The sequence below is a fragment of the Heliconius melpomene genome, chromosome 11 (genome assembly GCF_056956725.1).
Source record: "Heliconius melpomene rosina isolate 202511_hmr_F chromosome 11, ASM5695672v1, whole genome shotgun sequence".
Lineage (NCBI taxonomy): Eukaryota > Metazoa > Arthropoda > Insecta > Lepidoptera > Nymphalidae > Heliconius > Heliconius melpomene.
Genome location: NC_140399.1, coordinates 747,009 through 758,127, shown reverse-complemented (window position 1 = coordinate 758,127; position 11,119 = coordinate 747,009). Strand labels below are relative to the sequence as shown.

Sequence of the window (11,119 nt, the reverse complement as noted above, 5' to 3'; positions counted from 1 at the left end):
TACAAATTATTACTGAGAATACATACAAACATATTATCTCCACTGAAACAATAACAGAGTATACCATAAAGTAAATCAGGGAGCCGGCAGCGCATGAAAATTGAGCTAAACTGAAATTAGGTCGAGGGCTCAAAATTAACGATTTAGCTCAAACATTACATGCTCGGTCCAAATGCTACTTTGCTATGTGTTTTAAAAAGAAATTATATTTTCCTGCTTTGAAAAAAGCGCGGTGTTAAGTTCCGCCATCTGATGTCAGGAAAATTGGGTGGGAAATGGGAAACGGAGCTGCTTTGTTTTATTATGCGTAATTATATTAAGCAAAAGTTTTAATCTCTTACTACTATGGTGAGGATTTCATTATTTTTTTTATATTGTTCCTATATGATAAAATATAGCCTAGGGTCTGTCATCCAGCTCTCAAAGTATACAGCAAAGTGTATGGTAAGAAAAAGGTCTGCGTTCTCGAAGGCGAGAACATAGTATAGATGTTACTGAAGGCAGGTCACATATAAAGCAGGAGAACCCCTGCATGACGAGGTTGGTGACACGTGGAAATAGGTTCTCTCGTCTTTGGTAACCCTGCTAAGGATAAACCAAGACTGAGTGAGATGAGGGAACCCATTACCACCTTATTTAGAGTCAAAATGTGTACTCTTATGTGACGATGGCCTCAAAATATCTATCCACAAATATTTGAATTGACAAATGAAATAAAAGGAAAGAGAAAAATAAAAGTCTTTACAGACGAACGAAATAAATTTATTCACAGTTTACTTCACCCGCGGTACTGAAGGGAGTGCTAAAGATCTACAAAATGTATAGCGACTTTGCGCTTGTTTTGGCGGAAGCGGAAGTGGAATAGTTCTATTGGTTTTATGTTTGTTGATGTATGATTTTGTTTTTTTTTTTTCATTTTATAGTATTATACATTTATTAATTTCTTTGCTGCGATAAGAGACAAAGAAACAAACAAAAGGCAGCGTTAAGTTCCGCCACTCAATATACAATATTTCGAAAATTGGGGTGTAAGGCTAAAAAAATCTAAATTAAATCTACCATTAAATTTACGACGTTTTTAATATATATATATATATTTTTTTTATAATATAACCAGTCAGTTTCTTAGTTATTATTTGTAATCAGCATAAAACAGATTAAAGTCCAATTTACTTATAATTAGTACAGTTTTGCGTTCTGCTACTAAATACTTATAATATCAGAAAAAGTAAATAACAACATGAAAAGCGTGCAGCTAAAATACTTTAATTAATAATAATATTAATATTGACGTACACCACGATATAAAAATATTAAAAGGGGAAAATATTTTTCTCAAACTAATAATTAATTTCCTTTAAGTTATAGATTACAAAGTTTATTATCGGAACAAACTTCTTTGAGAGATTATTTGTTCGATAGATCATATAATTGGCAGAATGTTTTAAAAAAATATCTCAGTGCCTCTACTGAGGGACTGAGATATTTTTTGCTACTGCAAATGTGTGAATGTAAACGTGACATTTGTGGGTTTAACTCCTAGTTGAGGAAATGAAAATGAAATGCGTTGAGCCCTCAGCACGCAATATCTCGAAAATTCTGTGAAATGTGGGGAATAGAGAGGGCCCATCCCCTCTCAGACACACGATGAAGCTAAAAACATATGTTATAAAATGTAGTCAATTAAAAGACAGATATAGAGTGGAAAGATAAAGCAGATAGAGTAAGAAGTAAAACATAGCAATTTTTTTTCTATAAATAATGCTCTTTAAGATTACATAGTTTACCATCGGAGCAATTTTCTCCGAAATGCCATGTCCTAGATTGCATTTTAAAATATACATTTGACATTCTGTTAAGCTTTAAAAGGAGACTCTACCATTAAAAATAGCAAGTGTATAAAAACATTTATGTAGAAATTATTAGAATAAAGTCACTTAGCTCTACCATCATTGGTCCATGGTCTCTGTCTACCATGCTATGTCCGGGATGTTTCTAACCTAAAAAAATTAAGTCATCCTATATCTTATAAAACAAAGTCGCTTTTCGTGTCTGTCTGTTGTTTCTAACTCTTCTTCTTCTAAACCACCCAACGGATTTTGATGCGGTTTTCACCATTAGGTCGAGTATTTTCCGTAGAAGGTTTATATATAGTTTATTATTTGTACATTCTTATGTAAATTAACATAAATACGATAAATATGTATAAAGTCCTACCCGTTGAGACACTTTCGCGCATGCGCTGCTTTAATGGTAAGTACTACATGAAAAAATGTACTGGAGTATTGTTCCTCTTAATAAGATCTACAAAAAAGTCCGCGACAGCATATTTTTATCTTTTAAGGATAACGTGTAGTTAATTATTATTTTTAGACAGAAATATGATCATATTTCTGTCTAAAAATAATAATTTCAATATATTTTTTATTGTGAGGGATATTTTTCCATAATGGTATTAATCCTTATCCTTTAAAATACTTTATTAATTTTCTACGTTAAACGAAGATAAAATTTGCTTTTTGCACTATTTCGAAATTGCGAATAGTTTTAGAGAAAAACGCATTTAATTGTTGACACATCCCGCCGTTGACACATCAGCTGTATGTTACTCAAGTTTCACTTATCCCTTACTCTCAGCATATAAATAAGTATATTAGCTACGTTGGCCATTTAATGTAGATCAAAGCTGTCTTTTACTGTTTTTCTTTTTAATAACTACTTTAGAAGTTGTTATAATATCAAAAAATCCTTGCTGCGGAACGGCTCGCCACTCCGCCGCGGCCGCCTGCCTTACACACATCGGTAGTTCAGTGGTAGAATGCTCGCCTGCCACGCGGGCGGCCCGGGTTCGATTCCCGGCCGATGCATTCTATTTAATTTTCCTCACAGGCAGCCACGTAGTGCTTGCTTTTCATCAGAGGGACAGAATACCCTCTTCAGCATTAACCACAAGCTCGAAAAAAAAACCCGCCTGCCTTTATAGCAACGAAGATTTAGATGCGTTTGCACGTATTGGATAATTGGAGTTGAATGTATTATTTCAGCGCGATATATTTGGTTTCATATTTTTTGTAGTAGTTATTAGTAGGTAGGTTTTTGTTTATAATTTCTTCCGTTTAAAAATAGTCATTTAACTATCTAAAAATAGTCATTTAAATATATTTTAATAAGTACTTGAAAAGATTAGTAGCTCAGATTTAAAATTACGGTACCTACTAAAAAATCTTTGCTCTGTAAAACAATTGGAAAATCCTTATTGAAACTACGAAAATGCGGGTTGCATTAGGGTTTAATTAATTTTCACATTATCTGCTTGTGCTTTGCAAACATACATTATATGAATAATCCAGTAGTAAAAGCGGGCGAAGCCGCAAGAGGGTCGCTAGTAGATTATAAAGTTCACCATCGGAACGAGCTTCTGTGAAACGTCGCATCCCAGTTTGCTTATCGGACAGTAGATTATGTAATTGACAGAACGCTCTATGACCTCATCTTTTACACAATTTATGAGAAAAATTTTTGCTTTTAAAGAGAAAAAGATTTGAATTTTCCTTTTCTTTTGCGACTTCGAGTGGAGTTGGTGCAGTTAGTGATTTTAATTAGAGATCACTAGGTTTTTTTTTTTTTTAAAGATCCAGTGATCCCCTGGCTTGACCAGGGCCATTTTATATCTAACTTTTTATTTAATGAGACTTTTCTTTTTGGAAAGATAGGCTGCCTATTCGGTGCTTTTTATTTTACACGATACTTATTGTCTAATTTACACTTACATTTTTATAAGTTTAATAAGTACATTAAGTGCGGTTTAATTTTATACATTTTCCGCAATACTTATTGTCTAATTTATACTTACATTTTATAGATTTTATTTATACATTGGTTACGGTTTTTATTTTATACATTATTATTTAATAAAGGTTATAATTAATGCATATTGCTTGCTATCTAATATTTATATCTGGTAGATATAACCATCAGGTTATATCTGCTATATAAAGTTTCTTATACATATTTTTTATTACTTAATGTCGGAGTACAGGATTTGTGTTTTTTTTTTTTTTTTTGCATATGTGCTATATACAATTAGTATATCAAATATACTCTTCTTTTTATTTGGGTTTTTTTTTTTTTTTTTTTCTATAACTATATCTATATTTACAATTATTTTTGTCAGTATATTGCGGGGGTTTGATTCAGTATGAATCTCCTCCTCCATATAATTCTGAGTGTTCTGGTTTAGTTTGATGCAAGTATAAATGAGTGTGAAGGTCGCGTAAGTGTTTTCAAAGTGTACTTTTGTTATTCCCCAGGTACTCCAGGCGTTTGCATCCCCCCCGCGGATAATGTCTACACCTCCCAAAATGTTTATAATGTGGCCCACGTGCCAGATGTTCCGTTTCATGTCCTTATTGCGTTTGAAGCATACAGGGGTCACCCCCAGGGTCCGTGCGTCGGTCCTGAGGGTTGCGGTAGCGATGGTCTCGGCGGTGGGTATTTGATTTCCAATAGTTTCATTATTGTCGTCGAATACCACCACCGAGCCCTTGACCGGTTTGGTACTGTTTAATATCTTTTGTATTATTCGGTACCCCAGTCTGCGCTTTACGCACCCCTCAGCACCGACGCACGGCTCCCGGATCAACTCCTCGCTGGCCTTCCTCCTTCCCGCTTCGAGTTTAAACTCCTGGAGGGCCAGCTTACTCCCCTGCGACTTGGACAGTGTAAACTTAAACATTTTGGTATTATCCTGCTCGCCCGGAGCAACCCTAGCAGTACGCCACCGATGATCTGGCCAGCCTATCCCACCGCCTCCTTACGGGGCAGCTGTCATCAAAGCTGTTATGGTCCGCTCTGTCCAGTTTTGCCTGCGTGCAGTTATGGCAAGCTGGTTCGCCTCCGGCCAATCTGATCGGACACTCTGCTCTCAGATGTGGTCCGGCACAGTGACTGCATTTATCCACGGTCTCGGTGCACAGCCTTCGGCCATGGCCGTACCCCAGGCATCGTGAGCACTGGATCAAGGGGGTCTGGTCTTTCACAGTGACCCGTTGCAGGTCAATGTGGACCTTTCCTGCTTCCGTCAGCGCTATCCACACCTGTGGTGATACCTGGAGTACGACATGGCTTTCTAGCTGGTTCCGAGCCCGTCGTCGATATCTAATGCTTGTCCGGTAGTCGCCCTCGTTTATATGCCCTGTTAGGTGCTCGTTCTGGACTTTCAGAGCGCTCAGTATGTCCTCGTCGGTGTTATATGACAGGACATTTTTGATTATTATGAGCGGATCTTTATTTAGCTTCGGCTCCACTTTCAGTCCAGGTTGCCCAGAGTTTAATTTTACTTTTATCTTTTCCAGGTCGGCTTTACTTGAGCATCCTACGACCACCTTCTGGTCCCTGGCCTTTCTCAATCTGTCCACCCTGATGCCTGTCGTCCTCGCCTCAACAGCAGCGCGGATCTTGTTTATGACATCCTCGCTGCTGTCCTTGGCGTCGTCGGACGACACGACAACAGAGTAGACCGATGGATCGGCCGGGCCTCCAGCGGTCAAATGGGTGCTGTTTGTGGCTGCTTTCTCCGCGTAAGTCACTGTCTCTTTCTGGTCTTTCCTCCTAATCTCCTCTTCCAATTTTCCCATCTCCTGTCTCATTAACTTGATATCCTCTCTTGTTTCCTTTGTCATCTCTTTCTGCTCTTTTATTTCCTCAATTAGGTCCTTGTTTAAACCACTTTCCAGCTTTGCGGTAAGCTGGTGGACTTTGGTGTTTAGGAGGAGCCTTTCCTCATTCATTTTTAATATGATTTCGTACATCCTACCTAAATTCTCGATGACCGTCTCCTTTATTATTGTCTTTATATTTCCAGACTGCTCGAGGTGCGTCTTCGCCTCCTGATACAGCCGGTTTGCGGTTGCCCTCATAGTTTCAGGCTCCCCATCTGGAGGGGGCTGTACCGCCTGGATATCCCTCGACGGAGCGGGTACTTTTGGAACCACTCTTTTCCTACTCTCTAACTCTATCCTTTTTTTCTCCGCAGATTTTGCAGGACCGGCAGCGCCCGCGACCTTGGATCCGCCTTTGCTGGACATCTTGGAGGTAAGTATGTTAAGGTAAGTATATGTATTGATTTATTTAAATTTAAATTTAAATTTAAATTTAATTTAATTTAATTATTGTGTGTATATAGAACCTAACTCAAACTCAAACCAGTCAGTTTGTAAATATTAAATGTTTTTGTCAAAAGTATATATCTCTATGTATATCTCTATGTTTGTATCAATTTGTATATATCTGTGTGTATATATTTAGTCAATGTATGTATATGTCTGTGTTACAATAACTTGTCAAAATATATGTAAAGAAATATAAGTTTATATTAAACTTGTCTCAAAATTTAATCAATTTTACAGAATAAAAATGTGTATATTTATACACTTTGTCCGAGATGGTCACAACAGATCACTAGGTTTGACTCTACTAAGGGTGAGGTATGATGAACAGATGATGATGTTATTTTGCATATTCATGCTATTTATATCCAAGTATGGCTGGGTAGGTAAAGAGAGATTTCTTTTGTAACCAGAGCCAGGACATGAAAATAAGTCATTTCCTAGAGTGGAAATCAAATTAATAATTCAAAGTTTTTTCCAAATTATCACATATAAATAAAATGGAAATATTTATCTGTGATTTAAAAATATATGAAATTTCATAATACATATGTCAATAGTAAAACACAAAAATTTGAACATTTTTGTTTGCCTGTTTGTCAGGGCTAATTTTCGGAACAACTGGAACGACTTTTATGGGACTTTTACTGAAAGAGGTAGCCGTGGAGCAACAAATAGGCTACTTTTATCCCGAAATTCTCAAGATATCGAGATTTACGCGGAAAAAACCGTCTTTACCGTGCGCTCGTTTCTATCTAGATAGATATAGTATAAATCATTTAAATAAAATATATTTTTTTAAATGCGACAATTTTTGTAAGTGAAAATGAAAAATAACCTTAAAGAATTGATACCATTTTAAATATTAAATGTAACCTAAAGTACTTATATAAATAAAGGCATATATAAACTACTTTACTATACCGACTTATACTAGCAATAACAATAAATTATAGAGAATTATCGCCGCAAATTCATTCAAACTTCTGAAAACGTCTAAATATATTTTGTCGAATATATATACACATGTTTATTTCTTTACTCAAAGAAAGATGGTAGGAAAAATGCCGAAAAGGCTATCACGGGACGATTCTTCGCTAGCATACTATTTATAATACAATTTAGGAAAACGATCCTTAATAATATAAAAATAAGACAGAAAATCGTTAATTCTATTTTTTTGGCTGCAAAGTCGTAAAAATTGGGATTTTCTTGTAGTCACGATGATTGCCGAAGTTGGCCGAATTCGTCCGAACATATCCGGAATATTTACTTGTATTTAAATCTTCCTATAGTGTGCTTAGAAACGAAGATAGTAGGTAAAGTTTTTTATTGAGTCAATGCCCTATGCCCTATTTGGAATATCCGATATGGAAACAAACATGTATATCTACATAGTATAAATGTTGTAATATTAGAGATATTTTTTTAGATCCACGCTGCATCCTGTACATAACAGGTTAGGCAGGAGGCAATTATCGTCTAATTTATAGACATTGTGTGTTCAGTCGCGGCAGTCATATCAGCGTCATCCTTTGTCTTGTTATCAGAGCGAGTAATTGAAAATAATTCATTCCTCCGAGTAGGAATCGAACTCACAGCTTTGGTTTTTACCATCACTGCACCATGACGGGCCTCTATTATTATTTTGTCTATCTTACTATATTGGAATTAAAAATTTTATTATAGTACATAGGGCCTTGATAGGTTAGAAATTGGAGAACGGAGTATGTTAAAACGTAAAACTAAAAAAAAAATAATAACAAAAGAAAATATTTCGTTCCAATTATAATTTTAATATTACTTAGAAAATGTCAATTTTTATTGAAAAGGAAAATTGAAAAAGTAAACATATTTTCTCGCAAATATTTCGAGAATTTGTCAGTATTATGTTTCCATAATGTAAATAAACAATTTCTACAATTTTGATAGAACAGATTTACTTATAATACTTATATTAAAAAATAAGCTTGTTATTTTGGTAATTGTCATAATATGAATAATTTATTTATTGTTATTTACATACTTATTATTTGTTACATACATAGTTATTCAAATACTGGTAATAACAAAACCAAGTCATGTCACGCTGTACCCTCAGTGCATACAGGAGGGTAGGCAGAGGGAACCTAGTGTTAAGATACTCCATTCCCCATGTAAATCAACTTTTGATCTTAATTAATTGTAATTATTGTTGGACATTAAATACGGAAATTATCTTCTCAAATAGAATACCTTAGGGAGATCATTTCATAAGGTACTACATTTCGACGCAGTGTACGTGACAGCTAATCTTGTGATAAAAATCCAGTGTATAAAATAACACTGTCAATTTAAAGTTTAACGCCATTGTGGCATAGTATACTTGGTTAGTAGTAGATAAAGTGGGTGTGAGTTCAATTCTCATTAAGGGGAACGTTGGTGTTTGACATTTATTTCAATTTGTATGATCTGAGTATCTTGTACTGCACTATATCTCTCATTATCATAAAATACTATTATTTACTTACTGTTACTATATAATAAAAAAATGTTTAAATAGCTTTGAATTCCGCTACTCAATACGCAATACCCCCCGAATTCGATGGAGAGTGGAGAACAGAAGTGTCTTAATGGGAATGGAGTGACTTAACACCAGGTTCCCATATATATGGGGAATACAACCTGATGCTAAAATAAGATGATCCATGTTTCTAGATCTACACGCTTTCACTCTATGTACAAACCCTAACACAAACTCTTACTTCACAAACTCTACACCTCAGTTAAAATATGTAGCTTGGCCGTTTCGTTATGCACGAACTTTTTAAATCTAACTCTTACCATTTTTGGAAACGAGATGTTTCCAACACTTTCCAGTAGTCCATCAGCTTACTGTGAACACAGACTGTACTATAATATTCTATAATATAATAATAGCGAAAATCATAGATCTTATTAAAAGGACTATTAGAATAGAATATAAAACATTTACTTGCAGAACAAACCGAATACAGTACAATAAAAAATAACAATTACAAAAAACGATCTAATTTTTTTTTTAGCTGGAAGTTTGACATAACTAAGGTCAAGTGTTTCCTCTTTTCTATGATTAAAAAGTTGCGTTTAGTTACGCAATATTATCTTTAACAATGTATATAACCTATATATTTTTTCTTTTAATTCACGCTGTAGCCCGCAAATACCAGAGCAGACAAAGACAAGCTTCACAAATTTAAGTGACTTTTTTTTCCATGTTGCGGTCAATATTCGAATTGTTTAGTGGCGGAACTCTACGTCTATTTTCTATCTACAATTAGAGTGACATAACACGTATTTTTTTCATTTTTTTTTTATTTTATTTTATTCATTTTTCAAAAAAAAAATCGAAAAACAGAGTGACTTAACACTCAAATATCCAACAATAGATGAATTAACAGCGACTTATAACGTAAACCAGACAAGTATTTATTCGTAGTGAGTCGACCAGCTCCGCTCTTAGTCGGCGGTACGAGGGTGCGCGCCAACATGCGCAGTAGACCCCCAGTTTCATATTGTATCAGTTTGGCGAGAGGACTTGCCGCATATAACGACCGCGCCCGCGTTAACATTTACCCCAAATCGGAATCGAACCCATTACAAGGCTATGTGAGTGTTTGTGTGTGTGTACTGTGCTATGGATATGTCTTGATGTGTGGGATTATTATGGTATGTATACGCAAGTTAATTACATAGCTTATATGTTTTTTCTATTTCTTGACAATCAAAATCGTGGGGTTTCCTGATAAAAAAAGTGCTGAGTTTTTCGTATTTTTTAATATATGTTTTTTAAATATATTGGAAAATAAAAAAATATATTAATTTTAATGTTTGGAATTTATATTCTACTGCAGTTTTATATTTGGGTGACCTTTAAGTAAATAATATATGAGTATACGGTTCAACTAATATTGAAAGTAAAATTATTGTTCTATACAAATATACAAACAAATTTAAATACGTGCAAGGTTTGGTCAAAATTCAATGACAAGGTGTACATTTTTAAGATACCGTAGTATACCTTATATGTTTATTATTACTTAGTCTGTTTTTTTATTTTATTTATTGGGAACCTGAGAACTTAGATATTGAGACACTCCGTACTCATTAAGACACATCCGTTCCTGACATGCTATTCTGGAGGCTTTTGGTGTATGGTGGCGGAACTCAACCCCGCGCTTTGCCTTGTTACCAGACTGAGTAATATGACAATATTACATATTTAATTTCCTCTAGTGGAAATCCTACCCACAACCTATGACATGTTTTTGCCACGTGTTGCCCGTGCCACGACTGGCAGGAATTATGACAATTTCATCAAGATAAGGAGGTCATTGGCGTGGCGCAGGGGCACAATGGTGCGACTGTAACCGTAACAGGTCGTAGGTTCAATTTCCACTCGAGAAAATCATATGGAGGCGAAGCATGGCGTTAAGTTTGGCCACTCAACACAAAATGTACCCAGAATTCACCGGAAAATTAGGTATGGAAGTGGCTTAATAAGCGGAGTAACTTAACCCTAGGTAAAAAAAAGAAAATTTCATACATATTTATTGTACTTTACTATGGAAATACATTTCCACCACACATTGACTCGAGTTGGATCACGGAGTGACTTATCAGAACCTTAATCCCAACCATGAAGTCTGTAGAAAAGTGAATATAAAAAGTAAGATTAGAAAGCTTTTAAGTCGCATCCCAAAGAAAAATGCTTTTGACTAAGATGTTGGGAAGCGATTTCTTTCTATTGTAATGAAATAGTGTAGTCATCATCATCATCATCATCATCATCATCAGCCTGTCCTCATCCACTGCTTGACATAGGCCTCTCCACTACGAAGTACTAAACACATTTTTTAGCTTGATGTATCCCTAATGGAGTAACCAGAGAGAACAGAGCGAGAAAAACTACGGTCTCTGCATTATTTCCTTCG

At 35.3% G+C, this 11,119-nt stretch overlaps 2 protein-coding genes across 2 annotated transcripts in view; one reads left to right on the top strand and one right to left on the bottom strand.

Moving 5' to 3' along the window:
* Nucleotides 1–4,766: 4,766 nt before the first annotated feature.
* Nucleotides 4,767–6,086, bottom strand: LOC146534236 (uncharacterized). Its single transcript, XM_085193254.1, has one exon. The coding sequence runs from the start codon at nt 6,084–6,086 to the stop codon at nt 4,767–4,769; it is 1,320 nt and encodes a 439-aa protein (XP_085049380.1).
* A 3,610-nt stretch (nt 6,087–9,696) lies between these two features.
* Nucleotides 9,697–11,119, top strand: part of Nlg3 (Neuroligin 3) — an 86,469-nt gene continuing 85,046 nt past the window's right edge. The window contains exon 1 of the mRNA XM_085192411.1: nt 9,697–9,854. The gene's annotated coding sequence lies outside the window, so the exon portion shown is untranslated. The remainder of the gene's footprint in view (nt 9,855–11,119) is intronic.